General features: G+C 30.1%; 1 protein-coding gene across 1 annotated transcript in view; it reads right to left on the bottom strand.

The window, feature by feature from the left end:
• The window catches only part of LOC143229032 (ryanodine receptor-like), a 243,367-nt gene that overhangs the window by 102,778 nt on the left and 113,330 nt on the right, over positions 1-27,259 (bottom strand). The window contains 20 exon segments of the mRNA XM_076460689.1: positions 922-1,058; positions 2,780-2,806; positions 3,470-3,551; positions 3,818-4,056; positions 4,673-4,783; positions 6,810-6,928; positions 7,212-7,473; positions 10,224-10,347; positions 10,550-10,616; positions 10,922-10,996; positions 11,731-11,847; positions 12,162-12,251; positions 13,039-13,117; positions 16,191-16,354; positions 16,906-17,040; positions 18,157-18,247; positions 19,371-19,591; positions 21,488-21,651; positions 25,685-26,095; positions 26,458-26,697. Coding sequence (XP_076316804.1) covers positions 922-1,058; positions 2,780-2,806; positions 3,470-3,551; positions 3,818-4,056; positions 4,673-4,783; positions 6,810-6,928; positions 7,212-7,473; positions 10,224-10,347; positions 10,550-10,616; positions 10,922-10,996; positions 11,731-11,847; positions 12,162-12,251; positions 13,039-13,117; positions 16,191-16,354; positions 16,906-17,040; positions 18,157-18,247; positions 19,371-19,591; positions 21,488-21,651; positions 25,685-26,095; positions 26,458-26,697 — 2,955 coding nt within the window.

The following is a 27,259-nucleotide window of genomic DNA, read 5'->3' as shown; positions in this document are numbered from 1 at the left end:
AGTAATTTAGATTAAATTTTGTACTTCTCAGAGGGGTGGTAAATAAATTAGAGAAGAGGAGATAGCTGGAGAGCAAATCTCATAGTTCTCATAGTAGGGTGAGATTAAATACTGCTTTGTAAATTTAAGAACTTATAACTTGTATAATATAAAACTTGAATTAGTAGCTGCATTTTTATGCCATATTTATTTGTATACCATGATTAAAAAGTAGCTTAATTAAGTTTTGGATGTAACTTATGAAAACCTTATGGCATGCAGAGAAAAAGATGACTGTAACAAAAATGTTAATGGGTTCATAATATCATATCAAGGGCTAATATTTCCAAGAATGTTAGAAAAATTCTTAGTTATTTCTAAAATAAGTATCTCACTTACAGTGGAAGATGTCCAGTATCTTTTAATTTATCTACAGCCTGAATTACAGTGATCTGTTTTCTTCAAGGCAACCACAGTCAAGCATTGTATAACACATTTTGTTCAACAGCATTCCGAAAGACATTCATTAATAAAATATCTTTCACAACAAATTTCATGTTGTACATATCTGTTAAGAACTTACCTTTATATTTAAGAGAACACTTCAGGTCACATCCATGAATGAAATACTTGAGGGCTTAATGTTATGTGAAGTGCATTAGAAACTTACCACAAATTTAAATTTTGTTCTGGAGATGCCCATGAATGTGATATTTACTAATCTTTAAGAGTTATCTCTATTCTCAAAATATAAGTTTGATGTTATGTAAAAACCTATTAATAAATTACCTTTTGGTTTAAGGGAATATTTCTAGAGTCACCCATGAATGAAATATTTATAATTCTTGGATAGACATCTTTATTCTAAAACAAAAATGTACAGTGGTTAAGACATATATGAATGAAACAATTAAATAAGTTTAGTTTTATCCAAAGTCTTACCTTGTGCTTCAAGGGAGTGTTCCTGAAGACGTCCATGAATAGAATACTTATTATGTTTATTTAGATGTGGTTCCAAAAAAGCAACAGGAAAAGTACTAGCCATGGCACCAAGACAGTTTCCAATTGCTGGGCGATGTCTGTGGTAGAAATCATTGAGGTTCTTATGAAACTTAACACATTTAATTTCATATAAAACAAAACAAAACTAACTTGCATTAAAAAATGTGTAACATATATAGACAAAATAAAAAAAATTGTACTTGATAGATTATGTACATGTATGTAGAATGTGAATATGTAGTGAAGAACTACAAAAAACCTACTTTCACAAAATTGTTATAATGCCTAAGATTCAGCCATTATATCAAAGAATGAGTCATAAACAGAAGGTGTGTGGATTTTGTTCCTTACAAGTACTTTAAATAGGAGAAACATATATAAGAATTATGGGTTTTCTTCCTTATGATTACATGTACAGGAAAAACATAGAATAAATGTGGATTTCTTCCAAGCAAATATATGGTATAGGAAGAAAGCACATTAATTATGGACTCTTTATTACTAGTTAATAAACTGTACAAGAAACATATTAGGTTGAGGAATAATTTGTGAGCGTTTTTTAAATAATTTCATTCAAGCATTACATGCAAGACTATACAATACTTCAATGCATGAACACATTACACCCAAAACATTTATTATGATACTTTATTTCATGTAATACCTAGGTATATAGTATGCATTGTTTTAAACGAAATTGCAAGAAATTAAATGCGAAAAGCAGATGGTGTCGAAAATGCTCGATTTTGTCCACTTGACATTCCATTTAATGAGCTAAAAATGAAAGCAAAAATTAAAGACATATGAAAATCAAACACACCATCTATTAGAGCAAAAAATTATCTACCAAATGACATGAAATATTTTGCGAAAGCGTTTCATTTATGAATATATTTTTTAACTTGAGAAAAGGCTCACGAATTATTCCTCAACCCAATACATGCAGTATGTATGTTCTATTTTGTTACTGTGACAATGAAAACATGGTATACACTTTATTTCTAGTTCTAGATAGTTGCACTTACCAATGATTTTAACATCTATTAATATTAACAGATTATTTTAATGTAGTTCAGTATTCAGTTGGAAAACAATTATTCCAGTATTTTTGTGTTCAGTAATATTATTTGTTGTAATATTATTAATAATAAAAACTACCAAAAGCAATATCTGAAGTTTGTTACAAAATAATACTAGAGTTAACACAAAAAAAATAAAATCATCAAGGTATTTTAGATAGCAAAGAAACAGAAATATTTTCATCATTAAACACTGGTCACAGAAGAATGCTATAAAAATCACAAAGCAAACTGATCATGAAAGATGGCAACTTTTGTGAAACTCAAATATGACTCCTAATTTGTTTGTTTATTGTAAAACAAAACAAGACACTTGTTCTGTGCCTTCTGTAATTATTAAAACCCTAATTTTAGCATATAAGCCCTCAAACTTACCACTGAGCCCATGGGGAGGGTTATTAACTACTAAAATTGTGTGATTTTCTAAACACTTATTCAGATCATACCAACAGGAAACATTTATCAGTCTGTGGTTTTCCAATTAAATGTATAACTCCAATTTCTTATATGCACTGTTAACTGATTATTTTATACTGTTGCAAAAATGTTTTGGTATACTATCAAAATTCCTCCATGAGAATTCCAGCAAAATTACATTCTATGTTTATTTCTACATATATGTCTGAGCGTGCAACCCATATAAAATCAATGATTCAGAAATTTATGTTTTTGTTTTGAATTTAAGGACACACAGTAAAGAAATCACAGTTAAACTATACCTGTCACGTTCAGCCTTGACAAACCTCCTAAAGGCACAAAGTAAAATAAATTATTTTATTATAAAGAAACATAAATAATCAAATAAATGTATGATGAAAATAAATAATAATAATAAAATAAAGAAAACCATAAATAAAACCTAGGTAAAAATAACAATATAAATTAATGCAGGCTTCTTAATTTGAAACTAAAATTAAATATTTGGAAAATATGGATATCACTGTATTACATGTAATATAATTTTTTTCCCTAATAATTTATCAGTTTAAACAGTTGTGTATTTAAATGTTTTGAATTTAATTTCATAATATTCTTAAAATCCATAATTTGTTTTGTAACTCTAATAGAGTATTTCATACATGCAGTATAACATCAGTATTCTTAAACTAAAGGTATTTGTAGCCAATGAATCAGACACATCTTATTCTTTTTATTAAGCTCTTTGGGTTTCAGAGTTTAAGCAAAATATCTTCACTTGTTTCTTTTATTCCTATGCATATAAAAATAGAATATTTGCATTACATAGTCTTACTTACAGCAACACAAAATCTCAAAATAAAATATGAAACCAGAAAACAAAAAAAAAAGTCAAATATTTGTAACATAACATTGTATATGGTATTAAAGATTTATTTTGTGATCCAGTACTTTGATGTACCACATCACATAGAAGCCTATTATCTAATTACCTGTCACTACCCAGTTCTGGATCTGTTCCTAGAATGTACAAACTGTTCAAAATCTTGTAGCAAGCTACCTGGATGTCATCCACTGGTGGTATAAAGAAAAACAGATACAAATTTTAAAATAATTTTTACTTATCTATACAACTAAACATAGTTAAAGGTAGAAAAATTATTTTTGATTTTCTAAATTTTCAAATCACATTTGGTTTTCTTTTAATGCACGTTCTTTCATAAAAAGCGAATATATGCATCTTTTTTAACGAGAGAAAAATTATTTTAATTCATCATATATAAACGTTTTATTTTATACATTCTGTTAGAATAGAGGTTAAAGAGCTTTTAAAAACTTACACAGTAAATCACTGCCAAATTCACATGCTGCTAGATGATCAAACATAGACGTCAAAACAGGTAACAGAACTAAGTAAACGTAGTTCATGGAAGAAGAGGTCTTCATCGTGGTTCCACGTAAGTGACTGTATCTTCCTTGCTGCAGATTTACGACAGTTTGGGCAAGGTCTTCGGCTGAATTGTTGAAAAACGTTAGCATTGATGTTTTTACAAAGTCTGGACAATTCTTGGTGATGGTTCTAAGGATGAAAATTAAAGGAACAAAGAAAGTTTCACATATTTTGTTTTTCTCATTTTCACCATAACTAATTTTCTGACTGGTTGGTTATTTTGAATTCATCACAAAGCTACACAATGGGCTATTTGTGCTCTGTCCTACATTGGTACTGAAAGTGTGAGTTTGCAGACATACCATTGTGCCACTGAGGAGATGTTTATAGTATCTTAAGATGAGTGTTTTTGAAATATTTAAAATGTAGCTTATTTGTGTGTGTGTATATGTATATATAATACTAACAGTGGGAAATCAACAATCAGAAAAACAGTAGCTAACCACAGTAAACAGGAAAAATAAGATACAATTTATGGAATAAGAACTAACAAAAAGTTCAAATTTCTGTTGATTTTAATTTAAATACATGCACATTACTTTTATAACACATTTGATGACTGACTTACCATTTCCAGTCAGATAGAATATCAATATAATTTTAAGAAATTACCATACAAATATTTGATTTCAAATATTGAAAATTAGAGAATTTTAATCATTTTACAAAATATCTTGTTTGAAAAACTTTCCTGAAACATCCTCCTTATTTAATTCAGTATGGAATGACAAAGAAATAGACATACCTGGCATCAGTGGCTCGTATAAGAACTTGCAAGCACCTGACAGAAATACGAGCTTCATTCCCAAAGACACTAAGTTTTTCCCGTAGTAAAGAAGCCAACTTGCAGAATAAACTAAAAAAAATAAATAAATGATACAGCTTTAATAAGCAATTAGGCACAGTGCTTTAAGTAGTAGCTACTGAAGATTCCTTTCCACAATCAAAATAACACCTTATACTAAAATATTTTATACAGTTTTGAGTGATTTTTTTTAATTCACTAAAGAGAAATAGTGAAGTCCAATAGAGATAAACTCTTTTGTTTAAATGAATTTCAGTGATTTTAAAAGTCACATGTACAAAGAATAAAGCAACTGCACGAACCACAGAATAAATATGCTGAAAAAAAATTGAGCACTTGAAATTTTAAAACCTGAGTTATTTCAAGAATTTACAATAAAATATTTGATAATATAAACCAGGATAATTACATGTGTAAAAAAACATCCTTCTTAAACCCACACCATATTCCATCTGATTAACTTTAAGTGTTTGAAATAAAATACAGGAACATAATCTGATTACTACAGTTACAATTTACTGTGTTAGCACTATGGTGAAAAAGGTCTTGGTCACGTGGCTAATGTAAGTAAAATGTCTTGATTTCAATTAGTCACAAATACATTCAATTAGTAACAAAAACTAACATACATTTGTTATTTTATCATAATAACTATATTTATTGCAGTTATAACATTACTTTGATGGATAGATATGTTATTTTACATTATTAATGGCATGTTTGATCAAATAACAAAGTTATTAAAAGAATAATATAGCAAACATGGCAGGGATGTCGATACTTCCTAACCTTACTATCAGTCCAGTGCTGTGTATTCTAAAGACAGCTGGTATGGATATTAAAACTTTAATTAAAATAAAGTACAAAACAATATTTCCACCTTCTTAGGTCATCTTCAGGTTATAACCATACCAGCTATCTTGCAAATACATTTTTACTTTAAGTGGGTTTCTCATCATCATGGAGTCCAGTGCTATAGTTAAAACTCAAAAATCAAAATAGATTACAAAATGTAGAACTATCTAATGTAACAATCAATAAACCTAGTCTATGGCTCAAAATTACCTAACTCAACCTCAATACTTATTTAATAATGATAGCTAACATTACAACAGTCCCTGGTTGCTAGCAAGACAGTAGATTACAATGTCTAAAAATGCATTATTGTATGTGTCTAACAGTAACAGCATAAATAAAGCCACAGAAATTGTTTTACAAATAATACTGATATAGCTACTGCTTTAAATTATTGACTATATACTTGAAATTAGCTGAACTGTTTTTAATGTCTTGGTCTGTAAATGGTGCAACATTTTTTCACCTTCTTGCATTTCAGCGAATCTGCTGTACAGCTGAACCTGTAGCCATCACAACTTTCTAAGTGAGTGAGTTACTTTTTTAGTAATGTGTTTTATGCAAGATGTAGCATGAGTTATTTAAATAGGTCATTCTCAAATGAAGAAACATAGCAAAACGATAAGCCATTGGAGTTGATATTGCCAAAAATTATTAAATACAGCATTGACAATATCAATAAAACAGAGTCAAGACTTGGTAGTTACAATATTTAAAATACTTCTTATCCACTTCCATAAAAGGTAAAAAATAAAAATTATAATAAGCCAATCGGAAGGAGAAGAAAGAAGACAAATAAAGTAGAATATAGATGAAGCAATGCTTCATTATACTTTATACATTTAAATCGTCACTGTGGCAAAAATTAGGCTTTTCTACTTGCCAATCTGTGTCAGTACTCTTAACTTACAAAATATTCAGCACTTAGCAGTAACACACCCATGGAAATTTCATGTTTTTCCAATATATTAACCTTATAATTACTTACCAGAATCCCAAGAAACTGTCCTAAATTTAACAATTTTGTAATTGAGTAATCTATTTGGTATGGTTTGAGAATAATTATTTTAACTAACACTTTATTATAATTTTTCATTATAAAGAAAGAATGTATTATTAAATAAAAAATATTGAACCAAATCAGAAACATTTAAAAATTACAGCTTAGCAATAAGAAACAAAAACTAAATATAATTAGCTAAATTTCTGTATTATACCTTACCTTGCAACCATTTCTTTTTCTCTGATTGTTGCTGTTCCAACTGTAGTTGTAGGCGAAGATGCCATTATAAAGAAGGTACGGTGAGCAGAGAAATATTTTTCCATAAGTGGCAATACGACCTAAGTGCATAAAAAAATTTGCTGAACATGTTAATTCAAAAAAACAAAGAACAAAGTAGAAGAAAAAGGAAAGAGAACTCGTTCAAATAAGAAAGAAGCAAAAGTTCATTTTATAAATACAAGTTATAATTAATCAAGTTATCTTTGTTGAGGAAATTAAACCTCTTTCTAGTAATCAATCTGAATAAAGCAGCAGTACTGAAAATCTAAAAATGAAATAGCATACCTAATGCAGTTTTAAAACTAGTTTAAATACAGTTTATCTGGAAAGTAGAAAGCTCACTTTGCCAAAAAACTTGACGTCTCTGGTGGACGTTTTAAAGCTGTTTCGTCTGCTGTAGTTAGCACTAGGCTTCAGAACCTTCATGTTAATAGCAGCTACGTCAAGATACTGTAGAAGTTTCTCTAATAATGAGGATGCAAATCGTCTTTCTCCTGCTGTAGGCGATGATATTTGTTCTGCCTCTGTTCCACGTCTTTTTCTAGCTCTATAATCATGGGGTTTAGTTTGAACATCTTGAGTATCTTCAGCTTTCTGGTGCAGTCTGACATTCGATGATGGGTGTGTAGTACAGCCAAATAATGCAAATCATGCCACCATGAAATGTCCCACAGTTCATAGTAAATAGTAAAACATGCAGGAAATTGAACAAGACAAAAATATACGATGTTCATGGCAATAAAAACATAAAGAAGAACAAAAAGGCAATTTCAATGTATAGTTCAACATGCAAGGTTCCACATCATGATGCACAAACAAAATTTCAAAAGAAAAACAAATTTCAAGAATCTAAAACATTCTAAATTGCTTTCAAAGCAGAAATATTTATATCTGAAACTCACAAAAAATTGCATGAAAAATAAATAAATTAATTACATGAAAAGTAGTGAAAAACTTTTATATAGAACAGCTTCTGGAGGATCTTAAACAAGTTTAAATGATGTCAACAAACATAACAGCTTATTCTGAATGCATGTAATAATTAATTTTGATGATGACAACAAAACCTTGTGCAATTAATTTGACAGCATCATCATGCAAGTTTACAAAATTGAAATGTAACTTCAAAATATTAAAAAATTCATAAAAACTACAAATAAATTATTATTTTATTATATTAACTTGTAAAATTGTCAAGGATATATTTTTCTTTTGAAGTTGATATTCTAGGCAATAGCATAGCTTTCACTTGTAGTACAAGTATATTTTTCTAACTCAAGTAAACTACATGTATTTTAGCATGTTGTAGTTTGTGCAGTATTATCTTTCTGATACATTCTTGTTCATGGCCAACTATTTGATGAGAGAAATATATTTCACAACAATTATTTTATACCTATATATGTAAACACGGCTGGTATGAGTTTTTTTTTTAAATGTAAAGGAGCAAAAAATAAATCTCATCCCACACCAGTCGTTTTTACATATATATTTTTCTCTACAAGTGGGTTTTCTCGTCATCATGGATTATTTTATTCCTAATTAGTACATTACAGAAAACAATATTTCTGTACCAGATATTAATGCATATTCATATTATGATTACACTGTACTTCAGTTAGAATCAAACTACAGACTTACTGAAATACAACAATAAACCCATTAGCCTAATAATATTACCTTTAAAACACACAGACATAAGTTCACAAATAATAAAATAAAAATTCTCTAACACATATTCTACAAATCAAGTTAGAGTTTTTTAATGTTTGTCATATAACAGCAAATGACAATATGATTTTTTATAATTAAACTAAAACTAAATATACTGTAGACCTTTGACTGTCTAGGTTTTATTAGTTAATTAACTTCTAAGTGTACATTAGATGTAAGAAATATACCTTAAGTTAGATGAAAAAAAAAATACAAATTTTAGTTGGATTAAGATGATATTTTACTTTATGGGTAGTTAAAACTGTGTTATAAGAAAAGTTAAAAACTTTCTACATTGAATTAAAAATTCTTTATTAAACAAGGTATAGTAATACTTATAAAAATTTCAATAGATAAAACTCTACTGAAAAACTGAAAGCTTTATGGAGCTAGTGAGTTCTACTGTCAATGAAATATGTGTTTAGGAGTACACAGAAACATTAAAACCACTGGGAAATTTTCAAATAATCATGACTCAGGCATTCACGACAGATGGGTCTTTTCATCTATTAATCACTTCACAGAAAGATAATTAACACAAAGCATTACCAAAAAAAGGAATGTTTTAATAACATGGATAATTAAAAACAATTATCATAACTGAAAAAAAATAAAAATCTTGCAATTGCAAAGCCAAACAAGAAAGTATACAAGAGCCAGTGCAGGTGATTGTAATATACAATTATAAAATTAACTGAAACTTGGAATTTTTAATAAAAATGTGATGTAACAAAAAATTATAAAATAAACTTAAAAGTATTGAAATCATTAATTTTTTCACAAGAGGATTAAAAGTATTCGAATACAATGAGTAATAATTTTACATTTTTAATGCCAAAAACCTTGTTACTAAATCCACTGGAAATCAAACTATTTAATGTTTTATTGGATGAAATCAAGTACATATTTGGATTTATATTAGGTATATTATGGGCATTAATGGAAACATATAATATCAATCTAGTAACCTCTCTTCCTGTGAGGTTATAACTAGACAGTTCATATTTAAAATCTGTTGAAAGAAATGGTGAAAACAAAGGATATTTTTTTATTTGCTAATTTCAAGTCGATTACTTGTAAGCTGTATTCAATAAATTTAAAGTCCTAATCTAGTCATTATTAATCTATGAAACCTTGGAAATAAAAAGCTTTTGACTGTTACTCTAGTGTATCATTTTTCATTTATCTTCTTATGTTAAAACAATGATCATACAAACTCTTAATGTATTGTACAGATAACACATCTATTTTTTATTCATAATTATTTTTAGAATACAATATTTAAAGTAATATACGTATATCTATGTAATTAAGTGTAATTGTGCAAATTTTATATTAATTTTTAAACTCTATATAATTAAAGACTCAATTTCAATAAAACCTTCTCTAGTTTACACTGTGTAAATCTGCCACAACTATACAATAAAAATATATATTAGCTAACTCACTTATTTCTGCTTGTTCTCTTTTAGTGCTTAATAAAATAAGGAAGTATCAATTTAAATCATGGAAATGTATATTATGGAGAACAAGTTGAAGTTAAATAAATATTAATAGCCAGATGATTTCTTATTGGAAATTTATAAAGAATATATATTAGTTAGATACAAAGCTGTTTCAAGTAACAGACCATGCACATACCCATAAACCTGAAATCCTTCATACTGAAGATACTTCAGGAGCTCTTGTGAGCGTTCTCTGTTTTTACGTTTCTCTCTATCTGTTAACAAATCATAAGGAACCATCTGAGGATGAAGACCTCCACCTGGAAAAAAAGATTTATAATATTCTTCTGATATATGATACAGATAGGTTTTATAAAAATATACTAATTATGACTATAAACATACAAATAAATTTTATAAAACGAATAATAATTAACAGATTATAATGCAAAAATGTACTGACTGAAAAAAATTACTGATAAACTAACAAATACCTTATCCCATTTCTATATAATTACTTACCAAGTTCTTCTTTCATTTTCTTTGCCCACAAATCATGGGCATTTTCAGCTAACCTTTCAGACATGTTCTATAGCATAAAATAATAAATATAAAAAAATCACTTCAATTTACTTTCAATAAAGAAAAAAAAATGCAGTATACAATAAACTCATATATCTTATAACTATTTTTTTATAATTAATACAATTATTTTAATTTATCAGAGAATTTAATGAAGAAATTTTGCTTGCATATAAAATTCATATAATTAAATTTAAGTAAATGAATTTAAAACTTCATTTATATTGGTGTTTTTGAATACTACATATTTAAAAAATAAAGATTTATTTTGTAAAAAAGATACTTTAATAAAATATTCATATAGACATTCACCTGCATATCCCTGCTTAATGTTAGATTGGACATATCTACTGGTTGAGGATTGTAGTTGTGTGGAGAGTCACCAGACTATAGAAAATAAAGGTATAATTCCAATAAGTAACTAAACTAAATAAAAAAAATTCTTAGTTTAGTCAAAAATAGTGTGAAACACATAACACTATTTTATCAGAGAAAAGTTTAAATGTATCACGAATTAGAAAATAGAAGCCCACATGCTGCAAACATCAACAAAATACTGTCTACAAACTCCAACCAAATAAAAAAACTAAACAAAAAAATTCTTCACGTACAAATTTTGATATAAATTTTTTTACCTTATAATAAAACACTGTCCTCTTCAGTAAGCAGTGAAATAAATAAAACTTGAGTTTTACATCATCAATCCATTTTAGAAATGTTTGCAGTTTTTCATGAATAACAAAATATTACAGCATAATATACAACAAAATAAATGTTTTCATTGAATAAAATAGTAATGTGGAAAACAAGCTGTCTTTCTGGAAATTATTTTATTACAATCCAAAATAGCATTTAGCTTCACAAGGCTGTGTTAGTATTACAAAAATTTTTATGTGCTAGTTTTTTACACACACACACACATATATAAAAGAAGTTAAAAATTATATTGTCAACCTGAGCATTTCTAGAAATTTTTCTAAGTTATAAAATAAGTTATTGTAAGTTCAATAAAATATTGCTGGAGATAAACTAGTCAATGTTATGATAACATTTATTATCTTTATACTTATAAAAAAAACACACCACAGTATGACCCTCATGAAAATAAAATGTTCACTTACCACTGAAGAAATATGAGACAAGGCACTTTTCCCACCTTCTCCCAATTCTAACTTCCAACCAATTGCAATTAAAGCTTTCAATGACTCTCTTATTGGTTCTTTGTAACGTTCTTTTTCCTTCATAACAAATACAAACATTATTAATTCCAAAAACTTGTTAAAGTCCTTAAAAACGTATAAATTACGCAAAAAAATTTATTTGAAACTTATATTTGTAGAACATTGTCCTGTAAAGTTGGATCTTAAATATAATGAATAATAATATATATATATATCCCACTGAATAAAATTGAAAATAGCATAAAGCATTTTCTGATAAATGGCTAAAGAAATAATACACAAATCTGAAAACCTTATAGGTATGAGATAGGTCTGTTCATTTACACACAGTTGCTATAGTTAGTTTTGAAATAATCTGTTAAATCACAAACCCATTCAGCTAGAAGGTTATATGGTTTCAATCTGGGATGAATTTTTCTTTCATAGTTCCAGTAATCACCATAACTCCATCCATTTTCAAACTAAAATTAAAAATAATTAAAAGAAAAACACAATTAAAGTGTGTTTTGTCCATTAATACCCTCAGCTTATTATATTTTACTTTTAGTAGAAAACAGTATATAGATGTTAGATTACATAATGTTCTGGCTAGAATTTCGATTTTTTTTTTCGTCACTTTAGACTCTAATACTTTGAGAGAAATTTATAATAAGGTCAGTTGTTGTTGTGGTTTTGAATTAAGTACAAAGCTACACAATGGCTGTCTGTGCTCTGCCCACCACGGGTATAAAACCCAGATTTTAGCATTGTAAGTCCGCAGACATACCTCTGAGCCACTGTGGAGCAATAAGGTCAGTATTAATCCTATGTGTAAGTACATTTTATAACTTTAATGAAAAATTTGTGCCTATAATAATTACAATTTCTCCTTAAATTATCATAATACAGAAAATAATAAAAGAATGGTTTGTTTCTTATAATCTGAGTACACTGTATGAAGTGTAATAATATGCAAATCTGCCCCAAATCTCAAAATAATAGAAAAGATTACTTCCATTCCTGACTGTTTCTTTTATCATTAGATATACAGTAAAAAATTTAGGCATAATTAAATGAAATTCAAAACAAAAGTTTTTACACTGACCTAAAGCAAGCATTTATGATATATTTAAACGTATCTAACATTTATTTTTTAAATGTTGAAATGTATGTAGAATTAATACAATGAAATTAAGATTCATCAAGAACTACCAGTGAGAAACACTTTGATACATCTACTGAAACCTGGCTGAGACAACTGGAACTCACCTTCCGATTTGCCCATGCGTCATGGTAATGCTCAGCAAATTTCTGCACAACATTGTTCAATTCTGGATTCAATTGAATACTGAAATAATTATGAACAATTCCAACTGTAGTATGTTCTAGATTTAGAAACATATTACTTTTAAGAACAATTAAAAAATAAAATGTACTAAATGTTTGTAACAATAAAAAAATTTGATTAAATTAAGACAGGTCTTTTTGTGATAAAAACCACATGTAAAGTGATTTATACAAGCAGATTCAAAGATGCTTCAAATTATGCATTATGACAGGAGATAGCAAGAAAACTCTCTAACATCACAAATACTTGCATTGCATAAGGAGAGCTACATATTTTATTAAACCTATTAGACAGAAGATGTTACACACACTATTATGTTAATAATTTCATTTGAACTTTGACTTTCTGCTAGGATCCTCAGATATGTATTCCCTCTGCCTTCTAAGATTTTGTAACTACTAATTTCAAATTTCCCATAAACTTGAAATATTTTCAGTTCAATTTTATTGTCTCTGGATTCCATCTTTTCTCTTTGCTTCACAAAAAATCATAATGATTAAAACTATGTTACTGTGCTGCTCAATGAAATTTGGTAGAGAACACATGTCTGCTTTCTTCAGGAGTATTTCAAATTCTATTGTGATATATGACCGAATATGGCCTTTCAAGCATGTGACAAATAGTACACATAACTAGATTTGTACATGTGTATCTGTGACCACATGCCTCAAATTAAGAGGATTGATAAGGTTCATGTTAACTCCTTTTTAGGTAGATCATTATATATTAAAAATAATACATTTATTCTGTACTATTTTAAAAATAGTGTTAAAGATCAATGTTCAAATATAAGCATCGTCTTTGTGGATTCTAACCTAACTCAATAACAGTCTTTGTGGATTCTAACCTAACTCAATAATAGTCTTTGTAAATTCTAACCTAACTCAACAATAGTCTTTGTTGATTCTAACCTAACTCAACATCTATCTCCACTCAGTCTCAAACAGATATGGAGAAAACACAAGAGGCCAAATTATGTACAGAATTTAAAAAAACAGATTACGTGACTTAATTTTTGTATTGATTTGCACATGTACTTTACAGCATTTAAGTACATTGTTTTGTTGTTTATATTCGTAACATCAGAATATATTCTACATCAAGCAGGATATAAAAGTATGTAAAAGACACCTTCATGGTGTGGTAACACAGCAATTAAACCATTGAGAATTTTTATACTATATAACTGATAATTATGAAAAAATTATATTTTCATTTGGATTCCAGTAAACATAAGTTATCCTTAAAAAATGATAATAATTTCCAATTCAAAGTATTTCATAAACCCTTCTGCTAGTAAATCACCACATTATAACAGTAGAAAGCTAAGCACATTTTACACATGTAAAATAGTTGGCATGTAATTAATATATTTTTTGATATCATAGAAGACATATACAAGAAAAAGTATATTTAGAAGCAGGAAGCAGTGAATGGAGTTCGTGTCTCTAAAACTGTTGACAGAACTTTCCATAAAATGACTGACAAACATGTACAAAGAAGATAATATTTAGAATTAACTTCACTAAAATCATTTCAAAATATGTTCATCTGTACATAACTATATTTCCTTTTCTAAATCATTCCAATTAAAAGAAGGATTATAAAGTTTTCATTCTTCAAAACAAATATGTGAACCACTTGCAAACATTTAAAGATTCAAAACGGACTAAAGATAAAGACAGAATTTAACAAATCAATTGTAGTGGTAATATAAACATACATAAAACAAGAAGGAAATGAAAACAAGACTGAAAAACACAAGTACAATATAAAACATGGTTATCACTAATATCCTCAAACTGAAGTTGAACGTTTCTGATAATGTTGCAATAATCATGGCTGTGAATGTGTGAAAAACTTAAGAAATTTTCTGATAGATTGTTTAGGCAAAGTATTCACGATGAAACTTTGTAGAATAGACGGCAACTGCCTGTTGTGTCTCCAGTTGCCGTCCATTCTACAAAGTGTCACTCATGAAATGCACGCACACACACACACAAAAAGAAAAAGAAAGAAAGAAAATTAACTCTATATTCACAAGTGAGAACTAAAGTAAGTGGAATTATTCAAATTTTAATTAAACAATTTTATTATTAATGCACATCAATGACTTTGGCACCAAGCTATTCATTGCTATTTCCAGTATTCAGAAATTTTCAAAGAGCATTAAGGCAAAAAAAGTAATTGAAAGAAGGTGTAAACTGTTACAAGCTTGGAACTGTTGAAGACAAGTAAATGTAATTTTCTGTTGCAATCTACATTCACGGTAGGAAAAAAAGGGTCGATAGATTTGTGTTTTTTGTAGTGAACACGTGTCAAATGTGCTTAGCCTATACAGAGAAAATAACACAAGGTGTTTGGAAAATCACTGTGCACTTATATATTTATTAACAGACATGTTTCAATATAGAATACAGGAGGTAAAGATGAATGACAATTGTAAACAATGTTTAAAGTGACCCTGTTGGCATCAATACAGGCCAGGATCATTCTTATTTTGTTTCTAAACACCGCTATCAGTTGCTGGCTTGAAATAGACTGAATAAAATATGATTACAAAACTACACAGTAACTTTCCAAACACCCTGTAGATAAAATATTGTTTTATTGAAAATGGTTTTGATATTCATTTGGGGCATTCTAGAAACGTGTCCTACTGGAATAATTGTCTGTCTTAAGTATTTGCTTACAGTCTCTTTTTGTCACGTGACTTTGTTTTTAAAAAATGAGTTTACCCATTAATTAGGTTAAGTTAGGTCTGTGATCATAAGCTCTGATGATGGTAACTGTCACCTGATACTAGATGACTGAAACAACTAATAAAAATTTTACTTTGTATTGTGTTAAAAAAAAGGTTTTATTTTTTACTTTTGATAAAGTGACACAATGTGTCTAAATAGAAACTGTAATACTATTTATCGCTGTGTTCCTATTGCTCATCTTCTACCTGATAAAAGACTTACTTTACTAAGTGTCTGGTTCAAGGATGTACTTCACTTAATGAATCGCTCTGTTTGCATCATTCATCCTTCATCTCCAGTCATCACACTTGTATAAATTCAATACTTACTTTGATGTATTGACAGGCTCGGGGATATATGGTCCATCTGATGGACCACTATGTCTACACCACTCATCTTCCACACCAGGCTTCAGAGAATAATCAGGAGGTAAAGCACAAGCAATTGCAGTCAAACAAGGCAGTGATTTGTTAAAAAGTTCAGGGTCATACTCCTAGAAATACAAAATAAAAATTAACTATACCTTTATTTTCATTTTTTTTTAATAGAATACAAGTTCCTAAACAGAGATATTGAGTAAAAATGCAATTATAGATTAAGTTATATGTTATTCTATAAACATTTTATTCCATTTAACCTCATTGTATTAAATGACAAAATAATAAACAACCTAATAAATAAATATTAATTAATAACCAAATTTCCCAGGACTTATTTTATAAAACTTTATTAAAAAAGACTGAACTTAAAGATTATAATAGAACATATTAGAACATTCATATCCATCCCTGCTTAACCTCACCACACTTATTCAACTTGCACCCAAAAAAAAGAGTGAGACCAATAGTTTTGTTTCTTGTTTGTTGGGTGTGCAGTTAAAAATCTTTAACAATAAAAACACAGTTAATAAAATTACTTATGTTATAAATTTATATGTCATTATAGCGAATCTATCAGTTTGAGTATTAGTTTTGTTTTAAATTTCTTAAAACTTTTGTCATTAAATCAAATGAAGTAAACAAAACCTGTCTGATGAAGAATTACCATCTTTGCCAAGGAATCAAAGATGTTAGTGAAAAGCAGCATAGTGAGTCGCCGCTCCTCTTCAGAAGCCGAATCATAACCTCCTCCGGCAGCACCGTAGTATCTGCTGCATCTTTCATAATGTAAGGTCAGCAGCTGAAGAAAAAATCAATGACTTATTTAGCATCAATACAGCAATAGTTAAATACAACTAAACAGAAGTATATATATGTCTTCTACGACCCTATATTCAAATTAAGATTGCTGTTTTCAAAAACGCACACATACATGTAATATATATATACACACACACACATAATAATACAAAATAATACTGATGGTTTACTTAAATCTACCAATTTCAGAAAATCTCTACATGAGTATTTACTGATCAATTATGTTAATTAGAGCAAGTTTTACTTACAGAAAAAAATTGATTATAAAACCAAAGCATTAACACTTTTAAATATCTCTGAAAACAAGCATCGTTGAAAAAGGTTACAAAGTTTTAATGGGGTAGTTTTTTTAGGCTCACCTCCATCCTATACTGCAAACATGGAGATAGGCATGAAAAAGTTTTACAGTAATTTCAATAACACAGTTTCAAATATCATATATTCTATTTTAATACTGGTAACCATCAATAAGAAAAGATTACTATTTCTCTTGACTAATAATTATAGTAGAAATGTTACAATAAAAATATATATAACACCTTAAGGTATCTCACGAAACAGATATTTAATTCAGTTGTATCATAATGCATAAGATATTTTATATTAACCGATAAAAGTTGAAAGGAGAAATATAAGAGAACTATTGTTACGTGAAAAGGATGCTAAAATAAAAAGAACTACAAGATTAAAGTGACAAATGATAAATAAAACAATTAACTATTAAAAAATAAAAACATCCTACTTCACTATTACATACACATTTAGAGTACTTAACAAGTGTTTCAAAGGAAACAAACTGTGGCTGTTAATGTAAAAGATACTTCATGAAAAACTTCAACTATACTAAAATCCTGAATACAGAAACGTGAAACAAAGTTTAAAAAGTAAGCTCATTTGCATTAAATTTTGTATTTCACAATCTAACTTTGTAGTCAGTTTGAGCACTGTATATCTTTAATCAAGTTTTCAAAACGTGTTCAGTTCTTGATTTGAAAGTACAATAATTTGTAACAAATGTAACACCCTAAACAGACATTCATTACCCAAATCATTAACTTAGTGATCTGAAGTCAAACATAACAGTAGTTACACTTACCCTCAGTGCTACAGCTGTGTATTCTGTCAAAACAGATACATCTACAGTGAGTTTCCTCAGCAACTTCAAAAGCATAGCAGGTTGCATTTCCCTTTGAAAATAATAAAGACATTCAATTTATTCACTGTTTGCCACTATATTATAAACATATATTTTTGTCTTAATATGAAAATGATACTTTTATTTTAGAAAAAAAAAAAAAAACTCCTTGTGAATGAAAGTATTTAAATGGTTAACCAAACAAGGCAAACAATTACTAGCTCATAAAAACAATAAATACTATTTTATTATAGAGCACTTACAAGCAACATTGCTTGTTGAAACCCATGAACTCTTTCAAATTTTCAATAAGCATTGTGAATTCATTTCATAAATGTATGAAGTATTATGTTATCTTAATTAAACAGCTCTTTGGCATTTTGATTTTCTAAAATATATATTATTATTATGGACATTTAATCATAATTATTGCCTGCAGAGAAATTATCATCCAGTGAAACGGTAACTCATGAATAAGAGCTCTTATTTTTAATTTTCAGTGATAATTTCTGAACTTAAGAATGTAAACACAAACTTTCTACCTATCTTTCTTTTCTTTCTTTTTTTAGTTCTCATTTGTAATCTTCGACTTCCTTAAAAATGAAAATCAAGTTTCTAACTGCTTATATAAAATAATACATAATTACTATAAATAGAGAAAACTATTAAAATGTAACTCCTTAGATGATAAGTGATGAAAGCATTTGTTTAGTTTCAATAAAACTAAAGAAAAGAAACATCTGAGTAAAAAAACTTATAAAATGTTTCAGTGAAATTTTTGTTTATCATAATTTGTATTATGTCTCTTCTATCTTATATGTCCCTGAGTGGCACAGCGATATGTCTGCAGGACTCACTCCACTAAAACCGGATTTCAATACCCGTGTTGGGCAGAACACAGATAGCCCATTGTATAACTTTGTGCTTAATTCTAAACAAACAAATTATCTAATATATTGTTTCATAATTTTTTTGTTTTTCACATAACATAGAGAGCTTTTTTTTAAAAATATAATGCAAGCTCATGGAAACCTTAAAAGGATGAAAAGATTGTCATAAAAAAAATTTCCACAAGTGCTATGAGCACATTTACAAAACTAGATCTTATTAGGTATTGAGTGACAGTTACAAGAGCAATGTTCCAGACAACTTACAAACAAGAACTTGTAACTTACCGTGTAAGAGCTACAAGAAAGTCGGATACACATTCTCTTTGACCTTTTGTAAGTGTCTTGACCTTTGAGAGACGATAAACTGTGTGAAGTGTAGCATCCAAAAGACTGGCATAATTTTCTGCATCAGTAAAAAGGTGACAATACTTGATCAGCAGTGGAAGTACAGAACTGCCAATGTACCGATTTAGAGCAAGGGCCATATCACTTTCTGTACCATCAGGCTACATAAATAACGTTAATGTACAAACATATAAATATAAATATTCTACCAGAAAAAGAGAGAGATAGACATCCAAATTCCAGTATATGTTGGCTTTTAGGAAAACTTAAAATATATGAATTAAGCACATACTTCAGCAGACATAAAGTCATCTATACCTCATTAAAATGTTTAACACTATTAACTACTTAAAAAACTACCTTTAAAGAAAAATATCATTCTGTGAAAATATTCAGCTGTAAGCAATCTTGAGGGGGTGATCAATAAACCCAAAGAGAAGAATTTTAGATTATGTCCTAAAAGCAGGGCATGTGTATGTGTTTTTCTTATAGCAAAGCCACATCAGGCTATATGCTGTGTCCACAGAGTGGAACTGAACTCCTGATTTTAGCATTGTAAATCTGTAGACTTACCACTTTCCCAGCAGGGGACAAAAGCAGTAAAATAACAGATTTCCCAGGTGTAACTATAAATAAGTCACTACACTGGATAAAACAGGACAATGTTTTTCACATGAGATGGTCGACTTGTAATAAGGTACTTTTCAACTTATGGGGTGTTTTGTCTTATCAAAGGATGCCCAAAGAAGGCAGGCCAATTTTCTGTCAAAATATACAGTAACTTCACCTTCTATAAATTGTTGTTTGCTTATCTATTACTATATTAGCATAATATACTTCCTCACTCAAGCATAACAAGTTATCACTAAATCCCCCCAGTGATTAATTTCAAACATGATACTGCTTAAGTTTCAACTAAATATATTCAATACTTCATAATCTACACAACACAGTTTAATATACATAAAAATAAGTTTAATGCACTGTTATGTTTTATGATCTTTTATCTTCTTCTCGATACCTTGATCAACAGCCTGAATGATTTCGTGTTAGAAAAAAAAAGGTACATCCATTGTTTTTATAGCAACTTCCTTTGGTGAGTTATAATTTACTTACCTGCTACTTTCACACCCTCATTATTAATCTCAAAATACTGCAAATAACAGCAGCTTGACTAAATGGTTTGATCTGACAAAGAAGAGCAAGTCATTAACTATATTGATCAAGTGTGAAACAAGGAAGAAAATTTACTAATTTCAACTATGTTCTATTAGCAGTGAAGAGAATTAGCCTAATAAGGACATAATAAAGTAAGCTTAAAATATGTATAGGAGAGGTATTCCAAGAAAAATTATTGAATTAGTTTATCATACTTCCAAAATCATTATTGAGATTGTCATCTCAACAACCTTACATTGAAAATATGTAAAACCACAATAAGTTATTACTTTTGAAAAGGTTTAAACCCCGTACTTTGTTTTATTTATTCATAAAATAAAATTACAAAACTAATACTGAAAATCATTCAACATGGCATGATAACCAGTAATTCACAGATCTTTTTTGTTTAATTTTTACTTCATGACTTTTGGAGTTACACTTTTAAGTTTAATAAAACATTAAATTCTAATTTTGGCTTAATATTTTTTATGGTGTATAGTAGATTACCATAATCCATAAGTTTGGAAGCTTCGCTCTTGTGATCCCAAATATATTTCATCAGATGCTTATGACAGCTCCTAAAACTCCAGCCCTTTGGAGCTGAATCAGAAATCTTGCAACTGTTTTAGAAAGAAGCTTGATGGATGTTTATGTGTGTTTACAGAAATAAAAGTGTGACATTCTTGTACTAAATTTACTGATGACACAATTCAAAAGCTATAAAACAGCTAAACCCTGCATATGAGTGTGATTTGTTCAAATAAATACTGACCTGTGTACACATATGCATAAGAGGAAGCCTTGGATACAGATCTTTCTCTCTTTCTTACACACTATTATATAAGCAAACATAAACACACCAGTACAGAGAGACACAGTGTATACAAAATATTTACCCTGTCCAACATGGTAGCTGCACGAAGATCTGGAAGAAGACCATCTTCCAACAGACGAAAGAAAGTTTCCTGGTTCTCAATGCCATATACTCTCTCCAGAAACAATACAATAGATTGTTTGTGGCTGGGTACTAGGCTAGAAGGAAGATCACTTTTTGGTTCTCCTATGACAAAATGGATAAAATGCCCCATTAGATAAATTCTGTGTAAGCATTTTATGCTTAAACACGAAATACATAATATTTTATTGCAAAAAAAATCTTTGAATAGTAATAAAAAGACTTGTTTTAATGTATCTAATGTTTAATACGTGTTGCAGTTTTCAACCAATTAGAAACACATACAACACATAATTACAAGCAAGAATCTAAAATTTGAGCATCCTGTCTTTTTAATTTGTCAAAGTCACTAAAGAGGTCCTTCCCATTTGTCTGTGGCTTTCAATACTGTTTGCTTATAAACTTCACATGGCTGATAACCATATCTAAAACCAATCAAAAGAGCAAAACATTATTTATAAACTCTTCAAAAAAAGAAACGCAAAAGGCAAAATTTGAGACAAATTGTTTACAAGTTTATTCCAGGTAGTTCTGTATGACATGTGTGAAACCTTGCACATTCACTGCTGAACATCCAAAGTCTGCAAAGGCGAAGTCCACGCTCACTAGGTGAAGTTTAACGTCACTCAACGTCAATAATAAGTATGCCCCCCGTGAGCATCAATAACTGCTTGGCATTTCCTGCCCATGGAAGCGATGAGATGACGAATCACATCCTGTGGAATGGCTGTCCACTCAGCCTGCAAAGCTTCTGCAAGCTGAGGTAGAGTCTGCAGTTGAGGTTGTTGCCGTCGCAGACGTCGGTCCAATTCGTCCCAAAAGATGTTCGATGGGGTTTAAATCTGGAGGGCCAGGGAAGAACGTTGATGTTGTGGTGTCTCAAGAAGACAGTGGTGAGTCAGGCTGTGTGAGGACGGGTGTTGACATGTTGAAAAATGTTGTTTACGTTCACCATGATGGGTTGCACATGGGGCCTAAGAATCTCGTCAATGTATCGTTGAGCCATAAGATTCCCTCGATTGTGCAAAAGGTCTGCTCTGGCATTGTAGGCGATGGCAGCCCACATCATGATGCTGCCACCACCAAATCTGTCAACTTCCTGCACACAGTTTGCTGCAAAACGTTCACCTCGGTGACGGTAAACACTGGTCCTTCCATCCTGCCTACAAAGTATAAAACGTGATTCATCGCTGAACCAAACATGCATCCATCGTCAATGAGGCCATACCCGATGTGCCCGAGTCCACTGCAGCCGTGCTTGATGATGTTGCTGGGTGAGGATGACACCTCTGACTGGACGTCGAGGTCGGATTCCTGCATCTTGTAGACGGTTGCGTAAGGTCTGATCGGAAATCCTACACAGCCCTGGTATGGTTGAGGCAGTAGACGTTGTAGTGGTGGTCCTATCCCAAAGGTGACGTAACTGGATGTAGCAATCTTGTGAGGGCGTGGTCACACGAGGTCTGCCAGATCGTGGACGGTAACGAGTTGATCCATGTTGTTGGTGACGATTCCATAGCCTTGTGATGGTGCTTTGGTGGACATTCACAGCTCTGGCAACATCTGATCGAGATTCGCCTGCTTCCAAGCGATCAATGGCGTTGTTGCATTGTGCTTCTGTCAGTCTTGGCATAACTGTATTGCGTGTTGGTGGATTAACACTGAGCTATGGAAACCGAAAACCCGTCACTTTTATAGGGATTTTGCACATGTTGCACGTGCAGAACATGCAGATCTCTCAAACAAATTTATTGTACACGAATGCGTTTTGGCGAAAAATCCAATGTTTTCCTTCGTTTTCAAAGTGCACAACTTTTATTGTCATTTTGGTCTGACAATCAGTGCCTTAACACGTGTAACATCACATACTCTGAGCTTGTAACGTTATTACATATATTTCTCTTTAAAATAAAAAAAATATCCCTTTTGCGTTTCTTGTTTTGAAGAGTATATGATCTTTAGATCTCATACTGTAAACAAGCAAGACTGCTTGGTATGTCAGGACCATATTCTGGTGCTCTGAACACTAAAGGAACTTGTTTAGTATATTTATAGTTCATTTAGAAAACCAGATAAATAAATTAATTTTCAAACATTCCATTTTAGTGACTGATATATTATCTATGTTATAAAATGCATATTTAAAAGTTACATGAATGATTAATTTTTGGACACACAAATCTGTGAGACTAAATAAGGCTCATGGAAGAATGTCTGAAATTTTGACATGAATGCAAAATATCTTTATTAAAATGTGAGTACAAACAAACTTTATATTTATGTATATGTTTTTAACAAAACTAATTGAGATGTGAAAAATAAAATTTTTTTATCAGCTTAACCTGGAAAAATATTGCAATTTTTGTAATAAAGTAGAAAACAAACAACAACCATAACTCTCCACATAATAATAAAAAATCTGAGCTATTATTTTATCACTGCAGCTTCATTGTGACTGGTTGTACAAAAACATTATATATATGTACTATTAGTCCTAATGAAGCCTAATAGCAAAATATTTGCTAAAAGATAATAATAAACTTTTTATATTTTAGTAAATACTTTGACTTTAAGTAGGACAGAAAATGGTTTTGTACAGCTAGCTCTAATGAGCCTACAAACTGAAGAATGTCATATGAAATTAAAAATTTCATTAAAAACTATGAATTCTGAAAAATAACAGAAAAGGTCAAAAGTTGATGAGTTTGAGTGCTCTGTAAAGTTAGTTCTATATGAAACAGCTAATGGGCTTCCAGTGTGAGGATTATAGCAAGTAAACCACAAAAATAAAAGAACTGTGAAGAAGCTATTACATACATTTAAGAGGTTTTAAAGATTACATTAAGGAAACATAAAAAATGTAAGTTAAAAAATAAGTATTTTTATTTTTTGGATGAAAATCACCTTCCATTTAGACTGACTCAGTAAAGACTTCTAAGTTCATATACAAAACAGATGTTTTAATGTTTATTACTACACTTGCCAAATTTTTTTAAGTCAAACATAGTAAATTCAGAATTATGATAAACATTATAAAACTTGTAGAATGGATGGCAGCTGCACGTTGTGGAGACACAAGTGTAGAAGACAACATTTCGAAAGTCTTCTGCCTTTCATCTTCAAGTCAGTGTGTGTGTAGGTGTCGTAGGTGTTTTATAGTGTTCTGGTGGATTGTGGAGAGTGTTATGATTGGTTAGATTATCACTGTTTCTGATTGGAAGAGAGATTTCCTGTAGATTCAACCAATGACAGCCACAGGTTACTCACCTCTAATATGTTTAGTGAAGGTTTAATAGTGTTAATATAAAATGATATTAGACTGACAACACCTACACACACACTGAATTGATGACGAAAGGCGGAAGACTTTCAAAACGTTGTCCTCTACACTTGTGTCTCCACAACAGGCAGTTGCCGTCCATTCTACAAGTTTCATTACGAATACACTGCCTAAGCAATCTATCAAAGAATACAATAAACATTAGTCTCTACAGCTTTGCAGATATGGGGTTAGTCAATTTGACAGAGCCTGTGAATAGATGGTTAATCACAAGTAAAGTTGCTACATTTAATGATTATTTCCACTTTTTTTTTTTTTGTCCCTAAAGACATGTATGTTTATTAGTTTATTAGAAATTGAGAAAGAACAGGCATCAAACAAAGACAATTTTGTTTTGTGTGGTGATCAACAAAATAATTAGTTGTCAGTCATTCTAACTAGCAATGTGTTTTTTTTCCTGCATTGTTTATCTGGGGTCTACAATTTGGTTTTATAAACCTATAAGAAATATACAAATATTGTAAGAAATTAGTAAATGATGAGAGATTGTTTACCTCTGTAATCAAAACAAACAAAACTATGGACTATCTGTGGTGTACCCACTGCTGGTATTAAAACCATGCCATCAAACTTACTACTGAGCCACTGGGGAGCAGGATATGATGACATTTGATGTCAAAGATACCTTTAACATGTTTTATCACATTTTCTTAAGTTCACTGGCAGCACCCAATAATTTAGTGCAAATATTCCCAATAAACTCATTTTATAACTGTGAAAGCCTTTAAACGTTTTTGTTAAACTACCATTTTACATTTCTGCCTAATTTTAAAGCAGGTATTGTTACTGAAGACATACCCTCAAGTTTCAGTTCTGGACTTGTTAAAGCAAATCTCAGACTAAGTACACCTTCCAAGTCTTCCATGGGAACAAGTGATCGAAGAATGGCTCGTGCTCTAATACAGTCGTTTTTTCCCTGAGCAATTGTAGCAGCTTCTGGGGCACATCGTCCTAACAAATCAACCAATGCACAGTAGAAGTTTAGGATAGAAGCACCCATGTCGATGTAATCTTCGTCTTCCTCACCTGAGACTTCACCACTTTCAATTTGTTGAGTTCTTTCTGTCTGAATTTTTTCAGACATTGTGATTGACTCTTTAATAGCAGCTAACAATCCAGGACCTTCTCCTCTCAGAGCAGGACCCAAACACTCAGGTCGACGGATTAAAAGACGAATTACCAAATTGGCATTTTCTTCAACACTTTCCCCTAGAAAACACATTAAATGTGCTAATTATTACTTTTTTCAAATAATACATATATAAAAAGCAATATTTCATTTTGTATATACATCATGTGTATTTGTTGAACTATTATTTTTTCTTTCAAATAAATAACAAAGAGATACTTTGAAAAAAATTACTTTTGAAATTTTTAACATTTCATTAAAAAAAAAGCATTACATGAAAACATTACACTTGCTTTTAACACACATCATGATGTAGTCACAAAACATTATCTCTATCTCTTTTATTGTTTTACATAAATAATTGCAAGGTTTAATATCTCTATCACTATAAGTATATTAACAGTATTTTCTTTGCACTGTATTGAAATGCTTTAAAGGTTACCATTAACCCAAACGCAAAATCTGAGGAAGTCCAAGTAACGTTCTCCTTCCACTGGGTCCCATCCAACATCAGGGTAACCTTTGTCTATCAATTCCTGATTGGACTGAAGGCCACATCTGGACAAATAAATAGCAATTTTCTCGAGATGGTGTTCTCGTAAAGCAAGGGCAAGTTCGCTATTTTCCATTAAAGAAGAATAAGAAACGTCCAGTGGTGTTGATCCTCGGAGAGAAGGTCGAGCTAAAAGAATATAATGCTCTTTCCTTTAACCAATTTCATGTAATGTATTTAAAAAGTAATACAAGTTCTATGATTTTTGAATACAAGAAATGCAGTGGTTGTGCTTTATAGAAGTACACTGATATCCACCAGAAACGCATCAAATATCTGCAAAACACAGATTGAAGAAATATCTTGTAGAGAATGTGTAATATGAACATGGGCAGAGAAAAAATTCAGGCAAAAACAAATATACAACTAAACAATATCTGTATTCAAATATACTTGGTAAATTCTTCATTCCTCTTTACTTAATTGTCAAGCCCTTTTATTCAGCATTGAAGAAAGTGGCATGCTGTTTACTGGAGTAATGATTAGGTTGAAAACATATCTATACAAGATGAATAAAATATTTAAAAAAAATCCAAACATTATATCTAATAATCCGTATACTGCCTATGTCAACAAATATTCCAAATAAACATACACACTCCTAACTCACAGCATATTTTATATGTATCTGCACTATCATACAAGCAAATGGGAGTATTCTTTTTGTTTTTCACTCACACAAAAGGAATTC

Source organism: Tachypleus tridentatus, chromosome 1, assembly GCF_004210375.1.
Source record: "Tachypleus tridentatus isolate NWPU-2018 chromosome 1, ASM421037v1, whole genome shotgun sequence".
NCBI lineage: Eukaryota > Metazoa > Arthropoda > Merostomata > Xiphosura > Limulidae > Tachypleus > Tachypleus tridentatus.
Note: the sequence above shows the minus strand (reverse complement) of the source record. Positions and strands in the feature narration are given on the sequence as shown.